The following is a 23,573-nucleotide window of genomic DNA, read 5'->3' as shown; positions in this document are numbered from 1 at the left end:
AGTTGGTTGTCGACACGAAGCAGTTCGCGGCGGCAAACTTGGAGAACAGGACGGCAGAGGATATTGAGGAGCTAATAACTGCGCCAAAAACTAACGCACCGAATGAAACTTGGCTGTGGAGGTATCAGTGCGCGTAGAAGAGAGGAGGAGAAAGTGGATGCGCAGAACACACCGCGGCACGAGCAGTTGACATGTGGCTACGACGCTGAGTCCAGTGCGACGGGCGATGCGTCGGAACGATATGGGCGGGTGGCCGACTTTTGGAACCTCTTAAGCCTCTGGTTTTGGAGTCGCGAATATTTGCGGCCGTTTTCATACGGCCACAGCCTTCGCCGCAACCGACTGCACCCTAAAACCGCTGGCTTCTTCTTTCTTCTCCATTTTCTCGCAGTTGGGCGAGTGCAATTATTCGAGGAATAAGCAGGCGATGGAAAATTGCGTGGTGCTCTTCACAGTGGAAGAATGGTGCCGTTGAATTAGTTGAGAACGGAAGGAACCGCTGAAATCTGCAGCTTTTCTTTTTTTTTTTAATAGTCCAAGGCTCGCGCATCTCGGGCACGTCAGACGAGATGTGCGGGGAAGCGTACTTAGAACCAGTAAATAAATAAACTCGGTTCCGCTCCTTCCTCGATATTAATCGTATTGAGTGATGTTTGGCAAAAAAATAAATAAATAAAGAACGTGTGAGAACGTGCCCCCCCCCCCCCCCTCCGTCGTCCCCCCGAGTATAATGCCGTGTAGGCAGTTGTCGTAATTGCAACGCCGCCTACAAACTCGTATGCGCTACAGCGCTACTTTTTCGTACGTGCCGGCACCGGCGTCGCCTCTTCGCGACATCACGCTCTGAGGCCCGTCGATAGAGGAGCTCTCGATAATTGTGACGTGGGCGCAAAAGTAAAAAGAAAGTAGGCAAAAAAGAAAGAGAGAGAGAGAGAGAAGACGCGGGCCCGAGCGGCATCTATAACGTGTATCCGCCTTGTTATCGGCTGTTCCATGTCGTTGGCTTGCGGGCTGGCCCGTCTCTTTTGCCGCAGTTACCTCGAGTTCTGTCTATCGTATCGACGTTCTCCTCCACCAGATGGGCCTGCACGTTCGACACGGGCGAGTCCGTGTGGTCGCCGTCCCCTGACGTCTTTTTCTTTTTCTTTTTTTTGCATTTCCTGCTGCACAAGAACACTCGCCGTATCTCATTGTCCTTCCATTACGTCGCCGTGGTGTCGAGTGTGCGGACGTCGGAGGCTAGATGAAAAAAAAAAAAGAAGAAGAAACAAACGAGGGAAAGACAAGGGCTTCAGGCGCCAGGTGACATAGGCACAAAGGTCAGCGAAATAACGCGCAGGACCGCGAATGACGGGAAGGTCAAGGTGACGGGAAGAACACCACCGAGCGAACTACACGAGCATGGACGAATCTTCCTCGCTGCTTCGTGATACGGCGTGTGTGTGGGTCGGGAGCGAGGTAAACAAACGACTTGGCATCCTGGGGCGCCTTCGAACAAGAGGCTCGTGGCTCTCGGTCGCGCTGTGTATAACTGCCTCTCTATTTCGACCCCTTTATATATATATATATATATATATATATATATATATATATATATATATATATATATATATATATATATATATATATATATATAGGAGGAATATAATTTGTGCAGGGGCGACGATGTTGGTAACGATTCTCGTCGCTATCGTCTCTTTGCCGCGCGCTCATTGGGCGGCTCGCTGATATATGCGCGGCCCCAGCCCTCGCTGCTGCTGTTCGTATTTTTTTTTTTTTAACAGCCCCCTTCCGCGCTTCTTGTCTTGTGCGTCAGTGACGAACGGCACAGCTTGCGCGGGCGCGCGACCTTTATAGGAACGGATGGGAGGCTCGGGTCTTCCTGCTCAGTGTCGCCAATTGTGTTCGCTGCGAAAAAAAAAAAAAAGAAAAGAAGAAAGGCGGAATGTAACGAACGTTCAATTTTTTTTTCTTTCTTTCTTTCTTTCGTTTCTTTTGATATCTCGTTCTCCGCTTCCCTTCTTGCGCCTGTCGCGCGTCCGCTGCGTAAGTCTGGAATTAGTACGGAGTCGCGGCATTGAATCCCGACCCTGGCGATCGCATTTCGACGGGGGCAGAAGAAAAAAAAAATATCCTTCGTGTATTTTTATTTAGGTGCACATTAAACAGCCTCAAAGGGTCATAATTAATCCGTAGTCCCTCATCATACGGCGCGCCTCATAATCAGATCGTGGCGAAGCGGACGGAACCATTAAGCGGTCAGGAGTCGAAGCAAGTAACAGACGTTTAAAACGAGTACCAGAGAAAAAAAAAAAAGAAATAAACTGACAGTCACTTCAGTATCGTTACATTATTTGAATGGGAAATCATTAGGACTTGCCTAAGTTCATGCCTCAAAATAAAGCTCCACCTTACCCCATTTTGCTCCAATTAGTACCAACCTTAATCCACTTTAATTCGCCTTAATACAATTTCGGCTGCGAGACACGGCGTCCGTGCGACACCGTGGCTGTCAACCGTGGGGTTTCGCAGTGCGAGCCACAGCAGGTGTAGCGTCGAGAACGTGACGTCATCGCTTGGTCACGTGGGTCTTCTTGCCATCCGATGTGAACGCCGGACGCTCGCCGGGCTTCCCGCTTCGTGGGGCATATAAGGCTTTCGCCTGAAGAAAGGAAAAAAAAAAAGCAAGGAAGAGATTGATATGACGGGCTCCGTTACACGCGTATAGGTAACACCCCTGTCGCACGGCAGATCTAATGTCATTTCCAACGAATGAAATTTGTTGAGGTTTAATGTGGTGGTTATCGCCGCGCGCTGTCGCGTGAGGTCGCGGAGTCATATCTCGACCGCGGCGACCGCATTTCGGCGGAGACGAAATGCAGAAACGCCCTTGTCCCTTGCATTGGGGGCACGTTAAAGATCCCCTTGTGGTCAAAACTAATCCGGAGTACCCCCACTACGGCGTGCCCCATGATCGGATCGTAGTCTTTAAGCACTTAATACCCCAGAGTTAAGTATGCGCTTACATCAGCGTTAGTGTTTCAGTGGTCCCCATTACCGCATCTTTCATACAGCATATACTACGAGCGCAAGACACGTGTGCGAAGAAGGTATATTTCTCGCTTACAATAACTGTTCTCTAGTTTCGTATACATCTTTCTTTTTCTGTTCTCTCTCTCTCTCGCTCTCTTTTTGTTTCTTTTTCTTTGCGCGCGTTGCCGTCGCCGGCGTGAGCAGCTTTGGCGGATGTGTGCTACGAAGACAAGAGGAGCGCATGATGAAGGCGGCGAGGGGAGCAGTGGCGGGGAAGCCGGGGGGGGGGGGGTGGAGGGAGGGTAACGGACGGGTTGTGTGGGCCCACACACGTACAGAACGCGCGCGCGCGCAATGGCTGCATCCACCGGAACCGCACTGGCGGAAAGCAGGAAATGTGATGTCGGTAACCGCGGGGCAGGTGCGGGGTTCGTGCAGTCGCGTCGGCGTCGCCTGCGACTCCGTCGTGCGAGCTGACTCCATATACATCACCCCCCCCCCCCCACACACACACACACACACATACATACATACACACAATTTTTTTTTTAGGCAGCAACACGAAGAAGAAAAAAAAGGGGGGAAATATATTGCGTCCCCTTTCGTCCTAGCTGCGCGGATGAGCTGGAAGCATACCTGTGTCCTCCGCCGTAACCAGAGATATAGGCTTCGCCCTCGTTCACCGTGGCGCATAGAACAGGTAAAGTTACACGGTATATCTCACGGTCGCTTCAATAACCGAATCTGTGGACCGATTCGGAGAGCTCTTCTCTCGTTTTTTTCATTATCCGGCTTTTTGTCGATGATGCATCGTTTCTGATATTGTGCACAACGTGTGTACGCTATACAAGAGCAGAGTCAACTCAGGCGCAGATGTTTCCGAGTACGTGCGGTCGGGAAATTGAAATAACGCTGTAATAGTCAAGCGTGGCGGACGTTCTGTGCACCTGCGTAAACTTTGGGGCTTCTTCCTCCAGGCGAAAGTATCGGCCTGTGCGCCTGAGTGACCTGCGGGAATATTCGTGTTGTGTGATCCACGTAGCCCCCTTCGGAGAAAATCTAAACGTGTTGGTATCCCAGCGATGTTATCTGAATTGCTCTTTCTCCGTCATCGCAGTTCTCTGTCGTTTCCCCCCCTCTCTCTCTCACTCTGTTTCTTCCTTGTATGTGTTTGCGTTGCTGATGAAGGCATTAGACAAACTTGACTGTATGTCTTGTTAACCTCCATGTTCTTTCCTTCCTGTGTATCTCGACCTTCACTAACTTGGATGTGTCCGGAGTCGATCGTCACCGTAGACGCCCTGTTGTAGCACGTTCAGTACGTACACTTTTCTATCGCTGTAGTAGTGCCTGCTGGAGAATGGATGGTGGGATGAGTAGTTTAGGCTTTAGTGGCGCCTTAGCCGTGGAAATCGATTTATTAACCGATAGTTCTTAGGCCGCACGATTGGGGGTCGTCTGCCACGCGCGTAGTTAGCCAAAGCGCGCGGCGTCCGATGTGTGCGATGTGTGCACAGGGTGACCCGCCAGGCGGCGATAAAGGCAGTTCTGGTATTGGGTGAGGACAGAGCGCATCGAAGCACTCTATCTTGGGCCTCTTTGCTCCTACTATCTATTAACCCACGTCGCAGGACGTACGTATGTTCTACACGGAAGCTGCGTACGCACTTCAAGTCTGTTTCTGTGAGAAGGAGCGAGTAATGTTTGTTATACGCTGTTGGAGCAAACGCGGGAAATGGACAAGGAACATTGCCAGAAGTGGGTCTTTTGATTTATACACGCAAGCTGAATCGCTGTCAGCGATATAACTGTTGGCTACACTTTGCTTCCTCGCTGAAATTTCTGAAATAGCTAGTGAAAATGGAGCTTTCGATTTGCTCGTTGGTGTGAGCACAAGCAACGTCTTGTGCATAGAGGAAGCCAAGAGCGAGGAGAAGTCATCGCGCAACGCACTTATAGAGCCGAGCTTACACTGGATCAGTGAAATTAGTCTGAATTTACAAGCGCATGCCTTCGTACCTTGCATGGACCCTGATTTACAGCTACGTATTCCGTCCGGCCTCATCACAACCTGACTGCATCCTTCTAAGCCCATCTGTGGCTTAGGTTAGCGTTTTCCAATGCGCACTCCTTTATCGTCGGAATGGCGGGCAGCTCAGTTTGCGACCTTTGCGTTTGCAGCGAGATGATGATTGCGCTCCTTCTTTTGCGAGTACCCTCGATTCAGCCCGCAATGAGCAGCGCTCTCCTCCACACTACACTATAGCTGGACAAGCACCTCTCGCAGAAAGCGAAATTCTTGGACACGGGGATATATACGGACGAGCCGTTATAATAGCGCTGATGCGTTACTTAAGAGATATATGTACCGAATTGTGTGACGAATTGCGAGTGCTGACTGTGTGGCGTTGTACATCTCACTGGGTAATTTACATTGTGTATTACTGTCTGGCGCCTTCACAGAGAGTGTGGCAGCGCCCACTGTTGCGTTTCGCCTGCGACACGTGGTTTTGCCGGCGCGACTGCGGCGGGGCGGCAGACATTTTGGCCCGATCGTCGTCGCCGCAACACTCATCGCCAGGTGTTTCCAGGCGCGACTGCGGCGATGCGACCGCCTAGGGATCATCCTCGCATTCCAGTCATTGTGCCCGAAACAGGCGATGCCAAAGCAGGGATCTCATTCCAGTCATTGTGCCCGAAACAGGCGATGCCAAAGCAGGGATCTCATTCCAGTCATTGTGCCCGAAACAGGCGATGCCAAAGCAGGGATCTCATTCCAGTCATTGTGCCCGAAACAGGCGATGCCAAAGCAGGGATCTCGTTCCAGTCATTATGCCCGAAACAGGCGATGCCAAAGCAGGGACCATCGTCTCATTACAGTCATTGTGCCCGACCGGCAGCGCCACGACAGGGTGCTACGAGATCGTGCTCGACATGGTGCTACGGCATCGCTACGACAGTGTGCGTCACCATTAGCCCATTGTACATTCACGTGCTCGTCTTTTGAGGGGTTCCTTCTTGCCCTCAACTGCGAGAGTATAAAAAACAGCTGCCCCCGGACGCAAAAGGGAGGGCTCCGATTTCTTCTGTTGAGTGAAGTGCTCTCCCGTCTCTCTACTACGGTCAAACCTGACCGCCAACTCTTTGCGATGTTAAAATAAACAAGTTGTTTCGTTGTTACCAGTCGACTCATGCTTTGCCGGGACCTTCGGATGCTTCCAGTTGTACCCCAGGCCGCCAGGCCAACGCTACCCTTGGGGCTTGCGACCCAGGTACAACCACGGGCGTCAGCGCCGAGTTCCCAACAGATCGTACCAGCAGTCCGATCCCAAACACCACACAGACAATTCTATATTCTTTGCTTCTTTTTTTTCTCCTTCTCACCTTTCGTATACCCCTTTTTCCACTGCCCCATTACAGGCTAGCCAACTGGAGACATACCCTGGTTAACCCCTGTGTCTTTCCTTTGCGTTTCTCTCTCTCTCTCCCTCTCTCCTTTATAACCGTGGCAGTCGGCTGAACACGTGATCCTGGCCGGAATAAGTCATTTTTTTTATTCTACATCCGCCATTAGCCATTCGTGATAGGCCAAGATGGCTCGGGATTCTCGCCAAGTGGGTGCGGCGCCCGCCCATATGGGCTTGGCCCGAGTCATTTTCACCTATCACGAAAGGCTAATGGCGGATGTGGGACAAAAACTGACCGAAGTGGCTTTAAGTTGTTTCGGTGCATGTCTCGGTGACCTTCTGTGCCTCCCACCGCCGGCATATCAGCGCGCGCTCTTCCGAGAAGACAACGTGCGCGCGACAGTGGCTGCCGCACTCGCAGGGTGCAACGAAGGCAGCGAATGTGTACGTTGCCATATACACGAGTGAAGCTGCGCGACCGTGTATCGGGAGAAAAATGTGCACAGGGTGGTTGGTAAGGCAGGCGAACAAGCGTGCGATGATTGAAAGCTACCGCGAACCGGGCACACTGGGTCCATGCAGTCCGCCGATCGACGAGAGGGTCACGTGCTGGGCCGACTGACTGATGGAGAAAAAAGCGAAAGGGACGGATGGCTTCGCCGAGAGTTACCGTGCGGCTGCGTGACGTAATGCCCCCTCGCAGTTTAATACCTTCCTCTACGGTGGCATGGCAGTGCAGGGCGCCCCCAGAACAGCCTCGAATTCGTTCGCGCGAGAGTTCCCGAGAGCAGCTTTTAACGCAAGGCTTTCATAGCAGGATCCACATCATTCTGTGTGGATCATTTCCGCGGCTATGGCATTTAGTGGGCATTTGTCGAATAAGGGAGCGGGCAGCATGTGCCCGTCGCTTTCGAAGAGACGCCCCTCCTCCCGCTCTGGACGTCTTATGGCACGCAACTACGGCACATTATATATACACGCAAAAGTTGAAGCAGTGTTCCTTAATGTGATTACCCAAAATACGGCGCGAGTACTTGGACGATGGAAAGTCTCCTAACACACACACACACACACACACACACACACACACACACACACACACACACACACACACACACACACTCACACACACACACACACACACACACACACACACACACACACACACACACACACACAGTTTTTGCGCCATAGCTTACTACATAGCCCTCTACCTAAGTAATATTGTAAATAAAAAATGGGGTGACCCTTCTAATTGGCACACGGATATGCGCCGCGCAACCTAATTACACCGGCCCAGGGCCGGTATGGTGTAAGCATTCCTTTCGCTCTATTCCATTCCTTTTGTAACGTGCGCTGCTTAATTGCCAGTAGATCCCCGCGATAACGCAGGCGGAGCGGGATTGGACCACTGACGCGAAGAGGATTGGAACTGTAAAAGAATGGTTACATTATCCCGGTCCTCTACGTGCCGATCGCAGGTTGTTGTGCGTTGCCGCACGAAAGAAAGCACGTGGCAATGGAGGATGCTCGTCGTCTCCCGAGCGCGGTGCGTTTAGTGGCGAGAGAGGGAGGGAGATGTAAGGGGGGGGGGGGGGGTGCCTGGGCGGCGCGCAGTGCGCACAGCGGGGAGTACGTGCGCGCGCACGACACCTGTGCGCTCGCCGGAAGTGCCGAAGATCCCCTCTCCTCTCCCTTTCCTCCTCTTCCTTCGCTCCCCTGCTGAGCCACAGGCGCGACCTTCTTTCTCTGCGCGGCGGGAGGATGCGCCGCTCACGCGGTCGGTGCAATCCTTTCGGCGGCAAAAAGTAACCGTTTTGACGCCCTCGTTTGCGGACAAGCGCGAGCTCCGGTTTATGCGTCACTTCTGCAAATGACGGGGGAGGGGGAGGGTTCGAAGGTGTGTGTAGGGTGTTGGGGGGAGGGGCTGGTGTGCGTAGCAGGCGGTCAGAGAAAACAAACCGACGTGTCGTTGGGCTTGTTGGTGGTGGTTAGCAGAACCTGCATAAGTTGAGCGCTTGAGACGCACGAATGTGAGAAAAGACAACTACAGCGCGACGAAGAACAAGCGCTTCTGAATTGTAGTCCGTAATTTTTTTTTTGTAGTGTTGCTGTTGCGCTCAACAAGTTTAATTCTACGAAGAACGTACTGTGGGGAAAACGATACTGCGTGTTCTTTGGCTCGAAAGCCAGGATGTGAACTCCCAGCTGAACCTTTCTCTTCCCGCCCCTTCTTTCTTTCTTTTTTTTTTTTCCTACGCGAAGGGTTTCTACGTTGTTCACATGGTCGCATCACGTCACGCACCTACAGAGCTTAATCCATTTCTGTAGGAGACTACTTAAGAATGCCTCAAGAGCCTCTTTTATTCTCGACTCCTTTTCTTTATAGTTAGTTCGCTGATACGTAAGACGCAACTCGTACACTTTCGGTGTGGAAAGCCGTTCGCGGACCGCGCAGATGCGACGGCAAAACGAACGGGATATTAGAAGTTGGATTGCGCAACATTTTGATGAGACACACAGAAGAAAAAACACACACCATAGAGCGCTGGATGAGATACGTCCGGGATAAGATACACGGGAGAGATATTGTACTTCCGAGAAACGGACACGGATCTAGTTGGAGGTGGATGTTCGATACACACCAGTCGCGTAACCGATGGGAATGGCCGGAGCCGTACATCCACGCGCATAGAGATTCAAGGGCAGCATAATATGTTGTATACACAGACAAGGCTGCTGCTAAAGAAAAAAAAAAGTAAAAGCCAATGAGCAAAAACAAGTTATTAGCACCTTGGTAGATCGTTTTACGGAGGTGTACCAAGACTTCCCTGGCGCCTCAATAGGAAACTTCGAAACGCTTCTCAGACGATCCTGGTCTCGAACCTCTTCCTCCGCTCTGCCACGTTGAGCACATATCGCCGCGTCCCTTGACTTACGAACACGCTACAGGTCTCCACAATTGCCGCGGAGTGTCAACGAAGTACCGCGACCACTTCTGTCCAGGGCCGGCGCTTGAGTCGAGGTGAAGTGTTGAGCATTGGTACGTTCTGGAATACGGGTTCTGGAATATTATAGTGCGCACAGGAGTCAACCTTCGACCGCGTACCGTCGACATCTCGCCTCTTACGCGACACCTGCAAACACCTTCGGAATGAGTGATACTTCAAAGATAGCGAAGCTGTTAAAAGCCGTTCCTGATGTCACAGCCTCGGGAGATACTATAGTTAGCGGTCTGGTTGCTAACGGTTCTTAGCGACGGCTGCTACGCAGGCTGCGTCAATTGCAGCACGAAGCGGTCGGTTTCCAGCGTGGTATAGCCGTACTAGCTACCGGCTGAGCAACGCAGAACGACGTTTATTTTACAAGCGCTGATAATTAGGTCGGTTTCAAAACACAAATCGCGGACTCTGGGTTGTTCTTCGAATGACATTTGATACCGAGCAAGCCGCCGCATGCCGACCTTTCGTCGCAGCACGAACTCGATTCTGTACACACCGCCCGTTTGGCAGCCTCCCTGTAAGATTTAAAGTACTGCAAGCGAAGGATGCTGTAACCTTTCGGGTGTGAGGCCAGCGACGCTTTTTGTGCCGGCCACTGTTTAACGGAATGCCTTGGCGACCACTGTGCTAATGACATCCGGAAGCATGCGAGTAGGGAGCTTCAAACAACGAATCAAGCCGTACCGCACGGCATGCCACGATTCGTCCGCTAATCTCACTATCTATATATAATATATTCAAAGCGAACAAGTTTGAAAATGAGTCGAATGAGTCGTTGGACTTGCATTTTATGCAAGACTCCGATACGTATGCAAAGCAGCGAGCAAAAATATATACCCCACGGATGCCCTGAAACAAACAAAAATTTTCCCCTTTCTTCGCAGCCTGCAGGCATGCAGCTTGAAATCATGTGGTACCTGCAGTCTAGTTGCTCGTCTTCGAAGAAAGCAATGTATTGAAATGATATCACCGGGGCGGTTGCGCTGTAAGAAATTTTTATTTTCTTCCGGTGCCGTGGTCCGCAGACCTTTGCTTCTGACTGTACTTTTGGGATTATTCCATGCCGATAGAAACGGATACAGAGCAACTACGCGTCCTCCGTTACTAAGCGGTGCAGGCGTTCCTATCAGCTATCTTCTGCTTGCGTTTTAATTTATGCCAATGTGTATATATATACAAGGAGTTTCAGCAAATATGCACTTCAAAAAAAGAAAAAAAAAATCAGATTGCATATGCCAGCCACCACAATTCTAGGGCCCTATAACGTAAAACTATTCCAATATGTTTCTATTCCAATTTCCTGACGTCAAATTTGCGTAACCACCGCCGCAAGCACTGGGCGGTCACCCGCAGGGTTGTCTGAACAGACCAATCAAACGCTCTCCTCGTTCATAGGAGGTCTCTTTTGTTTGCTTGAAAAACGAATAACATTGCCTACACTGAGCGGCTTGTCGTATATAAGTGGCTGACAAGAGGCGAGGAGAACGCTAGAGTGGAGAGGGATTCACTGGGGCAGAGCCAGTGCACTGAAAATTGATAGCCGGATGAAGAGGGTGGTGCCGACGTCAGCGATTGGTCGGCTTTCCCTTACTTAGCTTGGGGTGGCTGGTCGAAAATCGCGGCGGCATGCAACGGAAGCTTAACAATTACGCTAAAACTGACCCTCAGCAAAGAAGAGTTGGCAGAATGAGGTAGTAAACGTGCCGAAAGTGCTTGAAAACGTTACATGGTCACGCAAGATGGTTTATTATACGCAAATACGCCCATGCTCTCCGGCAGGTGCGAGTAGCCATCGTCTCAGCGATAGGCGGCAGCCATCTTTTATTCCTTTCGGAACGGGGCAGCCTGCGGCTATTCCGAAAAAAATTCAGTTTTGTTCGGCATATTACTGCATCTTTATCGCGTACACGTCACTTTGACGCGGTGAGTTTGTGTGGTTTTGTAACGTCGTGTGACAGGCAGGTGCAGTGGGTGCAGCCCGAAAGCTTTTTACCAATAGCCGAGGGCTAATGGCGAAAAGGGGTCGAATCAGAAATAACTGTTTTTATTTTTTCTGTCAAATCACGCATAATCACTGTGTACACATCATATCAGATGGGGAGGTATTGCGGTTTTCGCGACGTCGCGTGACGGACAGGTGAAGTGAGGGGTGGTCGAAAAAAGTTTTTGACCAATCGCGGAGGGCTGATAGCAGAATTGGAATAGAAAAGTTTGGAATAGTTTTACGCTATAGCGCCCCTAGTCCGTGAGCTAGTCAACGCAGAGGCGGACATTACTTGCACAACAAAGTGAATTGCATAATCAACTAAATAACACAATTTATCTAAGTTTTAACTATAATTTCCTTATGGCACACATTGCATTTTACAAATTCTAGCTGGTGATGCCGAAAATAATTGTGTGGATGACACCATCTTCGAGATATGTGCCGTCAAACCTGCGGTAAAAATGCACTGTCGTTCCACTAACTTTCTTAACAAAACGTCGTTTCGTGCATTGAAGCACAAAGCTAACTGGAACGCCGACGCATTTCTCCGCAAAGTTCGGGAATTAATATCTCGAAACTGGTGTCATCCTGAGCTGATGATAACCAGAGCCAAAGTGGACGCGGGACACTAGTGAGGCGACAAGGACAAGCGCCTTACTAGTGCCCCGCGTCTACTGTTGCACTGATTACGTCAGCATGGAATACCAACTAGCCCGGTCTCGCACCTCGCTTCAGGTCATCCTGAGAGTTCCTTCCAACTGGATCCACCTTGCGAACTCCTCGGCTAAGATTTGTAAATTGCAATATGAGCCGTAAGGTAATTAGCTAAAAACTCAATTAGTGAATATTTGTTAATTAGTCGACGATGCACTTCAATTTTTTTTGTGCGAGTCCGCCTCTTCGCGTAGGCCACCTGATGGGCTAGAATTGTGCTATCTGCCACAGGAAATATTTAAAGAGTTCGAAAGTGTTCCTGAAATCCCCGGTATTTATGGCATACCTACACGTGTATAGGTTCGACGGAATTCGAACCTTGGGATCGCGCGTGCGTCGCCTGCGACACCGATGCTTGTGTTCGGGGCCTCCTCCAGCTATTCTTCTTGTAGCAACGTCGCTGTGCGCGGGACTCCGCCAGCCAGCCGCGGCCGGCGACCGGAAGTTACGCATCTTCGTCGTCGTAGTCCCGCCGCGCAAGGCGCAGCAGCGGTTGGAGCAGCAGCAGCAGCAAGGCATCCCTACGCTGCAAGGTGCGTCGATCCACGGCGCGGCGAAGGAGTTGGGAACTCGCGCGCTCCGTGTTCGGTGAAGTAGAAAAGCACGTGTCTGCTGCTGCGGCGGCGGCGGTCTGCCCGCACACTTCGCCGACGTCCCTCTCCATCTGTTCCGCCGGCTGCGTCACCGCTACCGTTCTTTTATCAACTCCTGGACGGGTGTCGTCTGGACTGCAAGAAAACGCGACGTTTTGAGGAGGTCCCCGGGATTGGTTCCTGGCGGGTTTTCATGACACTATGCTCGCTTGGAAACAATGAGCGACCTCCTTTTCGGACGGGCCGGCGTCTGTCTCGGCTGCAACGACTTCCCTTTGATTCTTACAGGGGTGTGCCCGCGTATCGCCGTGTCCTCCGTTGTACGTGTTAATTGCTAGAGGTTGGACAACAAGGTGCCTTCTCCCCGAACAGGATCGCCTCTTTTGGGACCGCGACGCTGGATCCGCGGTAGGGGCCACTCGTTGGCTTTCCTCGAATTCTACCCGGCCCGGCGTTGCGTCTTGTTCGGAGCTGCGACCTCGTTTGAAGCAGAAGACGCGGAGGCGAGAGCCGCGGCGCTGGTCGTCGCGCGAAAACAGTGCTGGTGTCGCGCCCTAAGCAACTGTCGCCGTCACGCCCGGAATGTGCGATTGCCAGGAGAGGCGGACGTCGCAGCAACGCGGCCCCACTCCCCCCTCGAGCGTCAGGGCCAACATTGGGGAGCCCGGCTCGCCACTGGCTGCTGCTGCTGCTGCGGGCTGCGGCGCCTCGAGCTACGACTGCTGCTTGTGCCGCGCTCGCGGCCATTCCGGTGTGACCCAACGGCGTTCCGGATTCTTCGGCATTCGACCCGTGGGCTTGTACGGTGAGCGCACTCCACTGTGTATGGGGCGTCGCGCGTGGTCAGAGTATAAACTGTCGCGAACGTCTGTCGGTTTAGCGTAAATGTTCGGCACCGTATAGTGCGGTAAAAGGCGTCCGATGAAGGCGGCTTCGTAGTCCGTTTGATGTTTGAGAAGAAACAAAAACGTATACGATGGGAAAACTGACGGCGCCACTGGCTCAGGCGTGTCGATGAGAGTCCGTGGAGCATTGTGCCGAGATCGGTGACGGTTAGCGCGGATAAATCAAAGACGCGTCACGTTATCCGTCCCCAACCAAGAGGATGTTGCGAGTGAAATCTATACACCGATTCAAACGCAGCGTTGTAACGGCTCTCGCGCGCGATTGTCCACGAAACGAGGCTTTAACAGGCTGTGTGTCTCATTAGTTTGGTGATTGGTTGGAGAGATTTGGGTAGGTTGTCCCTGCGCCGCCACTCTGGCTCTCTGGTTTGAGTTCTTAGTAGGGGTGTTCAAATACGAAAATTTCTGAATGGGGCCGAATACGAACATTGGAGGGGGGGGGGAATAAACGACCACCAAATATTGAATTAAACGTGGAATACTCTCCACTTTCTCAAACAACATAAAATCCGACTTCCGCGCGGAGTCTTTATGGTAAAGAAAATGAAATCAGGCTTGTATACAATGGCACCTTCAAGTAACACCGTTCAAATTTACGCGTGCGTACGACTCGAGACCTTGTAAGTTGTAGTTACTTTCAATTGTCCGTAGCACCAATAAACCGAAAGAACAGCTTGCTACCAGGCACACGTAACCATTCGATGAAATAGTAAAATATGAACCTACGGTAGTGCACATTGCTTTAAAAGGACGCACACATGGTGAGGCTGTGCAAGCAGTAAATCGAAAGAAAATCCTTTACACGCTGCTTAAACGCGAGCCATTTTAACTGAACCACCGAAAATTATTGAGCAGGGGTTACCTGCCCCGCGCGTTTGCTCAGAAGCCGCGGTGGCCCTGCGCAACAACAGCGCAACTGTTCCGCAGCAGATGGATTCGGAACAGTCATCGCATCCATCGTTCTGTCACCCTGGAGACCCCCCCCCCCTCCCCTACCCCCTCGATAAGTGCTTTTTATCTCTGATACATTCGAAACGAACGAATGTTCGAAAACTTCTAACAGTGAATTCTCGAATCGAACGCGAATCGCGTTGCAGGGACTATGGTTGAATCGTATTCGAAATTTCGAATATTCGTGCGCGCCTACAGTGCTCGTGCGAAGCTGGCTGCCCCATACGCGGTCGCTGGCCGCACTTCTGTTGACGATTGACGTCATGCACATGCGCGCATGCATGCGTGTGTGTGTGTGTGTGTGTGTGTGTGTGTGTGTGTGTGTGTGTGTGTGTGTGTGTGTGTGTGTGTGTGTGTGTGTGTGTGTGTGTGTGTGTGCGTGTGTGTGTGTGTGTGTGTGTGTGTGCGTGTGTGTGTGTGTGTGTGTGCGTGTGTGTGTGTGTGTGTGTCGTAAACTCGCATCCCCTCCTCGAGTTGCGTATTCAATTTTGAAGACTCGACGATTAGTACGGGCCTTTGATTTAAAGAGATAGTACGTTGATTCCGAGAGCTCGTAACGCTGTAACGCGAACGCCGTATATACTGTACCTCGCCGCCTCTTGCGTGTCCGAATCATCCGTAGCTCGCTCAAGCGCACCACCAACCTTTGGGGCCGTTATTCTAAAATTCTTCATTGGCCCTTTCAAGGTAGGTTCTCCACGTCCGCTCAGGTGGCGCGAGTGCGCGGTTTCTCGCGGCTGTATCCTGACTTCTCTCACGTACACAGGCCGTCGAGTACATCCAGCACAAGGAATGTGCCCGAGGCCCTGGTTGATGTGGCGATTCTGGTCCAACTGTTTTGATTCTGTTATCATTAGGAGTGTCAAAGCGGGGAAACAAAGTGCGTGTGTGCGAATGCAGAGGTAGAGAGGGGAGAAGCGATATATATATATATATATATATATATATATATATATATATATATATATATATATATATATATATATATATATATATATATATATATATATATATATATATATATACAGCTTCGCTATTCATCCGCCTTCGCAGAGTGGAATGGCGCTTTTTCTTAACGCAGAAGGCAATGAGGTTCTGCGCACAGGCATAAGTCGTTGCGAAATTTCCGCCTTTACTACACGATATCTTGCTGAAAGGGATCGATTCGGAAAGTAACAGAGCCGCGTTTCAAGCTAGGACGACGAAGCCTGTATAGACAACTCCACGCACCGCACCCCTATCATTTCCATACCTCCGTATGGAAATGCTTCCGTATGGACATCCGCCGCGGTGGCTTTAGTGGCTATGGTGTTGGGCTGCGAAGCACGAGGTCGCGGGATCGAATCCCGCCCACGGCGGCCGCATTTCCATGGGGGTGAAATGCGAAAACGCCCGTCTACTCAGATTTAAGTGCACGTTAAAGAAACCCAGGTGGCCAAAATTAATCCGCAGTCGCTCGCCCACCACGGCGTGCCTGATAATCGGATCGTGGTTTTGGCACGGGAAACCCCATAACTTAACATTAATAAGCTTCCGTGTAGACACCAGGGCTAGTAACTTTTTTTTTCTTTTTGCACGACGTTCCGTAATGGAATCGACGCGAGCATCATCGCGCGCGCAAACGATTCTTTCGCGATTCGCGTCACCCCGACGCGGTATAGCTCACAGTGGCGATGGCGCTAACTTATTTGCTGCCGAACGCGAGGTCCCCGGCTCGAGTCCCCACCTCGGTGGCCGCATTTAAACGGACGCGGAATTGCAAAACACGCCCGCCTATACTTGTGTTTAGGTGCGCGCTAAAAAAAAAAAAAAAAGAAGTTAGAAATCCCGAGGTTACCGAAATTAATGAAGGGTTCCAGAGCGCCCCCCCCCCCTCTTTCCCTCGTGATCGGATCGTGTTTTGGGCTCGCGAAGCCCCAGAGTGTGACATTCATTCCGCGTACAGTGTCGGCCTGGTCTACGGCGAAGCGTGCGTGCGCGCGTCGAAATGCCACCGAAGGCGACCGCTGTTTCCGCGGCAGAGGCGCGGATGAGCGATGTGCCTGCGGGGTTCGCATAATGCATTGAGAAGCGAGGCCGCGATGCTCTTCTTCGGAGTGATGGATCGCGCTCGAACTGCACGGCAAATGGCAGGGAGCATATACAAGAACCGAAGGGGGTGTGTATCTTTATGTCTCTCTCTCTGTTTGTGTCTCCGTTCTTTCTTCTTTTTTTTTTCTCTGTGGTTCTCATCTTCCTTCCCCATCCTTCCTGTTCCAGTTGCGGTACTAATATATATATATATATATATATATATATATATATATATATAGAGAGAGAGAGAGAGAGAGAGAGAGAGAAACAAAGAAGCAAGAAGTGAGCAGTTCGAGACGAGGAACGAAACGTTCGACTTTCAAGTATAGCGCGCGCCGGTACTTTGTATTTCTGACGATTGTGCGCGCACGCAAGTGTTATTGCGAAGAGGAAAAGTGAAAAAAAAAGTATATAAAGGTCTCTAGGGCCGCCGAGTTTGCGCCATTCTTCTTTTTTTTTTTGTTTTTAATCTCGAGCGAAGCGGTTAAGCGTGCGCCTCTGAACTTGCGCTTCTCCAAGTGACGGATTGGCGTCGAACGAAGGCGCGCAGTCGTCGTTCGAAAAACGAGGAAGGGTCGACGATATCCTCGCTTCTTCTTCTCTTTTTTTTTTTTTTTTACCCCGCGCTATATACGAATAGTGGCGGTGGTGAAAAACGTTTATTTTGCTCTATTTACATATGTATTTAGCGGTTATTCAGATGGCTTCTTCCATCTTGATTTCCAGGGTTGGTGCCCCCTAGTCGAGGACCCCACTGAGGGTAGCTGCCGTGCGAGCACGCCTTAATAGCCCTTGCTGGATTTTCAGGATGTCGCTGGAAAGCATCCTCCCCCACTGTTCCGCACTCGGGTTTTCTATTATGAATATAATAACAAAGCAGCGCCGGGTCTCACGCTCGCGAGCGGATTTCGGTAACAACCCGCGTCAACGGGAAATTCGTTCATTCTTTGAGGACCATCGTTCGAGCGCGTGGAAACCATGCATGTGGCGCCCATCAGGTGCGCGACCCGCAGCGTGCGCAAGCTACTAAGCTCGTTCCGTTGTTGCGCGTGGCGTGGACTCGGGTTTTAGTATCGCCGACGTGCGCGCGATCCATTGGCAATGCGTGTAGTCCAGGAACGCGCCATCTTCGTCGGCTGTCGTTGTACACCTTTCTGTACTGGCGCGGTTCCCCTGTACGTATATGCTATGCGACCAAAGTGAGTTGCGTAATCAGCGTGGTCCGTTAATTTTGACCAGCTGGACAATCCTTGAAGGTGCACCAAATGCACGGTGCACGAGCGACTTTGCATCCGCTCCCCCCCCCCCTCCGCCACATAGGAATGCGGCGGCCGCGGCCGGCACCGAACCCGCGACCTCCAGCTCAGCAGTGCAACGCAAATAAGAGAAAATTTGCCTTGAATTTGCTCGGATTCGTCAGATTTCATCAGACCGGCCTATGTTAGTGGAAAGCGGTAGTAGGACGTACACCGCATATCATTGCCAGGATATTCCTGGTTCGATGGTCAACAGAAAAATATATATATATATATATATATATATATATATATATATATATATATATATATATATATATATATATATATCCACAATGTGATTGCAGGATCCGAGTAGCATTCGCTTGCAGCGGGAGTGATCGCGCGAAATTCCATGGTTCCTGCACGATGGTGTATAATTAGCGCGGTTTTGCTCCCGCCTTTGCTGCGATATGAACACTATGTGGCACCAAATAAGCTTCCTATACTGTGTCCTGCAAGCCTAGAACACCCAAAACATCAGTCTATCATGTCCAGGTAAAAAAAAAGAAAAACGTGTTTTCAAGGAATATATATATATATATATATATATATATATATATATATATATATATATATATATATATATATATATATGCTTTCTGTAGTCCGTAATCTTCTCTATTACACGGCCAGCCAACGCGCGTGCTCTGCAACAACACTGACCTTTCCGCGGTTGCGTGCCGACGGCTGCCGGAAGTTCAGCGTCGGCAACTACCGCCCCCCCCCCCCCTTTCTCTACGTGCCGCACTGTTCGCGATTGGATTTTGCTACTCTCCATAGCGCTCGCTTGCTTCGCTAAAGGTCTTCGGAAAAGGTCGTGATCGGAGGCAGAAATACAATAAACGAAATACGTTCCTGGGAAGGAAAGCAAATAAAGAAATAAAGACAGGAGAGAAGTAGTGTGACAGCGTTGAAAATTACCTCAGCACAATAAACGCAGCGAAGCGGGGGAGACACGTGGACGACGATGTCCACGCGATCGAGAAGGCGGAGAAAGTGCTGCAAAACAAAGCGCCCGCGAAATATTTTGTCCCCCCCCCCTAATTATTGACGAACGATAGAGTTTGTTACGTTTAGGAGTGGCACATTGCCGATCGTGCCAATCGGACGGGGCCGTCTCGACATCTTCGCATCTCGGAGGCCATAGACGGACGAAACTGACCTTGTGCGCGCGACACCAGGCGGCGCGCCTAAGAAAATTATGTAAAAGAATAAAGAGAGAGGAAGGAAAGTAAGGGAGGTTGACCAGACTGAGTTTAGTTTGTTACCCTACGCGTGGAGAGGGGGATCGGGGATGAAAGTGAGATGACATGAGTCTATATCGTACTTTCACATGCGCTAAGCTGGGTGCAGCGTGTCTACAGTCGGGCACTCAAGTGCGCGGCCTTCAGGTACTGAAGAAACGCTGGAATGGCTTTCTGGGCTAATGAACTGCGAGGCCAGGCTCCCAAGATCTTCGCTTTTGTAAATGGCCTATCGTCAAGTCTATCCAAGGCACACTGGAGAGTCTGACGTCGGTTATCGACGCGAGAACAGTGGCATGGAAGAAGAACATGGTGCAGAAACAAATGGGCATGATCGGTTATGATGTCAGAGTATCCATCCAGCGATAAATGCGGGCTTCACCGAGGCGTTAGGTTTCAAGGGCAGTAGGAGAAATGTACATGAAACTGATGGGCCGTGAGGACTCCAGGTAATAAAACAGCAGCTGTCAGATTTGTGGCGCAAGGAAAAAAAAAAGTGCTATCAAGCTAACTTACTATTGTGAACGATGTGACGCATAATATTTTGTCCTTCAAGACCTACGAAACGCTTAGGAATAGAAGATTCATATGTGTCGAAAGTTTTTAAAAAAACGAGCTTTGGTGGCAAGTGACGCCACGACCCTGTTTCGAGAGGGTATGTTGACATCACCATCAATTCTCAAGGCTGAAGCCACATCAACATCAGGCTGATTTACATTGTTTAAGTGCCTTCAAGTTTGTTTTAATTGCGGGAGAGCGCGCTGAAATGAACTTCTCGTGTAGGAGGATAAAGTGCTGTAGCGCTTTTTGCTGTATACCTTGTCGGTGCGTTACAAAAAGCAAATGTCGCCACTTCTGTCCGACGTACTATGTATTATCAGGCTGGACTCAAGCAGTTCATCCTTGCTGGAATGACTGTGGTTCTTCGATTTCTGGTAGTTTTGGCGCGGCGTCGTCGCGCCCCTGTCAGTGGAACATATTTGGCGAGAATGTTCCGCTCACTTAGTAGAACATATGCGCGGAACAAGGATAAGAGTTTACTTCTCGCGTGAATGAAAATTTTCAGCCCTTTATGAAACTTCCTCCTTGCGTATTTCCGCATATGATAACTTATTTGCCAAGTTTATTTTTGAGTTGGACATTGGTGCACTTGCCGCAGTATACCCCTACGTTTGACGCCGGCTATAGCATTCTCCTTTTCCACTTTCACGGCTGCAGCATTGTCCTGAAACTGGTACTGGAAACTTGTTATTACATTTGACTTGCCTAGCTACACTGACCGGTTCAATTGAATTGCGTGCTCCAAGGACCAGTTAGACAGCTTATTGGCATAAATTGCCTTGTGCATCAGTTGAACGAACGTCATTGTTAAAAAAAAAAAAAAAGAAAAAGCTCATGTGCGTCACCCACCTGCTATTTGTGCCTAAAACTGTATAGCTCATTACAGCCAGCCCCTTCCAAGAAATCGAGAGAAGGAAAACAAAGGGGAGAGGGAGAGAGAGATGGCCACTTAAGGGAAGTAAAGATGCAGGTGTGAACTTCACAACACTCCCTTTGTAAGCGCTGACATGATTGGCTCGCATGTATAAACGAGTAGTGCTTCGACCATAGGTTGCTGAACTGTGCCCTTTGCGACTTGCGCTCGCCGCTTTCTACCCTTTCGCCGTTGTGTTCTACACGTCGCGGTCCCCAGAATTCTATTCTCATGAGTGCACCCTATATGTCACATATTTGCAGGCTTCTCCTATATTCTTTTAGTACAGCGAACGCCTTTTTTTTTTTTTTTTGTCCAGTTACTGCGGTGGCTAAAACAGATCAGATGATGGATGGATGGATGGATGGATGGATGGATGGATGGATGGATGGATGGATGGGTGGATGGATGGATGGATGGATGGATGGATGGATGGATGGATGGATGGATGGATGGATACTCCAAGCGCCGCATAAAGCTTACGATGAGGGTTTTTGGTCCTCGATTCATAGGTGCCTGCCGAAATCGCGCAGTGACATCGGTGCAGTGGCCTAATTGTTGCAATATCCTCCCGATCGCTAACTGCAGTATACCTGTCGTCTGTGCACGCGATTATTGACGTGCGATGTGACCTGAAGGGTGCGGCATCCGTGTCCGGATTTCCGCGATCCCGCGCATCTTTCCGAGGCTCGCTACGGAGCCTCGCCGAACTTAAACCAGCGCCATCAGTGCCGCTGTCGTCACGTGGTGTGCCGTTTACCCTTGTTGCGACGCATGCTTGTGCAACGGGGCTCTACGACACGTTGACCCACAATGCCTGCCCTCCCTCGCCCCATCGTCTCTGCAGCGGACCTTTCCATTGTGGTCAGCTCGCCGCCACCCCGGGCAGTGTTCGACGCGCTGTCTGTGAGCAGTGCCGCCCGTCGCCGCCATGTCGTTCCCCTCAGGAGCGCGCTGGAGGGCAGACCGGCTCGCACCTGACCCAATTCGGCGGAAGAGGAGGGAGGAGGTGCGGGGAGAAGCCGGACTGTAGGAGCGGAGGATCGGGGGGGGGGGGGGGGGAGGCGATCTCCGCGGAACGGATCGGGGGGAAAGTTGCAAAAGAGGAGGAAGGCCTGCCGAGATTGCCGCTGCCTCGCGGCTCAAGGTCGCCAAACCGGTGGTGACCGCGCACTGCTGCCGCTGCCTGCTTCGTCTCGTTGCGGGCGCCGCCGCATTATACGTCAACGCCATCCGCCACTGCTTATGACATCGGCTACGGAGCTAAACTACCTCGCTTCCTGTTCTGCCGATGCGCGCCCGATGAAAGTGGTTATCGAGGCGCGCGCTGCGCCGTCTGCGGGCCTTTAATTGGTCTGGCACGACTCGGAAGGGGAGGATGCAAGGGGGCGACACATGGCATACCTGGTCTTGGTTGCTGCTGCGGCTCGGTGCCGGCTTGGCTCGGCCGTTCGTCCTTTCGTCACCTGCTCTGGCCGAAGGCCACTTGCACCGCCGAGGCGATCGTCCCCGAGAGGTCGTAGCCTAGGCTATTCGGTCTATAAAGCTGCGATTGCGTTCTTCGTCCGGCATGATTGTTCGCGAGGGCCACAGAAATGTCCGCGCAGTTTTTCTTTTTCTTATTTTGTTCCTTAATTTATTTATTTCTGACGGCACGGATTGACACACGGCGTATTATGGCTAAATAAACGGTTACAATCCTTCTGGGCGGAGAAGCGGCGTAAGTGGCCCGACGTAACGTATCACGCATAATTAACAGCTCGCAATCTGTCGACTGGCCCTTCTGTATCCCCGGCCCTGGACAAAGCCGCAGCAGGCGGGGGGGGGGGGGGGATATCTACATATCACTCCGGGAACTTCGCAGGGCCTTGGGATGCTGTGTCCAAGTTGTTTCGTAGCCCCTCTTGGCGCCGTTCGGCGAAAAGCGTCTAAAAGCGCCGTGCGCCACCATGCGGACTATGCATCGTACAATCTGTTCTGTCGTACTCGTGGCTTATTATTAAAAGATTATACAGCGCTGTCTTCCTCCCAATTTTTTTTTTCTTTTTTAACGGCTTCATCTGAACGCTTTCGCAACACGGATGTCTGGAGGACTTGCTACGGACAGCGTGTGAGCACTGACAGCTGCTAGGGGAACAGTGCTTCGTGGAACTCTTACTGGAACAATAGGCGATAACGGACGAGGTGGCACATGACGCTTGGAGACTATATAGGGGCGACGCAAGAAGTTCGCCCAACTCGGTTGGATCCGTTCTTTGACGCGTCGCATAGTTTCGCAATACGCTTGATATCTGAGAGACTCGTTGGTACTTTGTCGTAGAACTCTCTTTATTCTTTTAATTCGGGAAGTGAAGCTTGACTCGGGACACGCGGTTGTATCTGGCTGCCAAAACCAGGCGTTACGTGCGATGGCTGTTGTTGCGTAGCATATAGAGTCGATTAGCCGGATTGTATACCGGGTGCTTCAGCGAACACTTTCACAAATTCTTAAAGGTTGTCTCTGGCAGATAGCACAATTCTAGTTCATGAGCTGATCTACTCCAAGAGGCAGACATTACTGGCAAAAAAAAAATCAAATGCATAATCGACTAATTAACAAATATTCACTAATATAGTTTCTAACTAATTACTTTATGGCCCATATTGCAATTTACAAGTTCTAGCCGTGGAGTTCGCAAGGCGGATCCACTTGGAGCGGATTCTCAGAATGGGACCAGTTTCGAGATATTGATTCCCGAACTTTGCGCAGCAATGCAGTGGCATTCCAGTTACTTTCTGAACAAAACGTCGTTTTATGCATTCAAGCACAAAAGTAGCTGGAACGCCTATGCATTTCTGCGCAAAGTTCGCGAATCAATATCTCTAAACTGGTCCCATTCTGAGAATTTGTTC

The 23,573-nt window shown here is 50.7% G+C and overlaps 1 protein-coding gene across 5 annotated transcripts in view; it reads left to right on the top strand.

Annotated features, from left to right (window-relative positions):
• aop (ETS variant transcription factor anterior open) overlaps nt 1-23,573 on the top strand; it is a 179,995-nt gene that overhangs the window by 9,293 nt on the left and 147,129 nt on the right. For 3 of the 5 annotated variants that reach the window (XM_075690490.1, XM_075690489.1, XM_075690488.1), the window contains exon 2: nt 13,025-13,541. The exons of the other annotated variants lie outside the window; for them this stretch is intronic. In XM_075690490.1, coding sequence (XP_075546605.1) covers nt 13,319-13,541 — 223 coding nt within the window. In that variant the 5' untranslated portion in view covers nt 13,025-13,318. The remainder of the gene's footprint in view (nt 1-13,024; nt 13,542-23,573) is intronic. 5 annotated transcript variants of the gene reach the window in all.

This window comes from Dermacentor variabilis, chromosome 4, assembly GCF_050947875.1.
Source record: "Dermacentor variabilis isolate Ectoservices chromosome 4, ASM5094787v1, whole genome shotgun sequence".
Taxonomy (NCBI): Eukaryota; Metazoa; Arthropoda; class Arachnida; order Ixodida; family Ixodidae; genus Dermacentor; species Dermacentor variabilis.
Note: the sequence above shows the minus strand (reverse complement) of the source record. Positions and strands in the feature narration are given on the sequence as shown.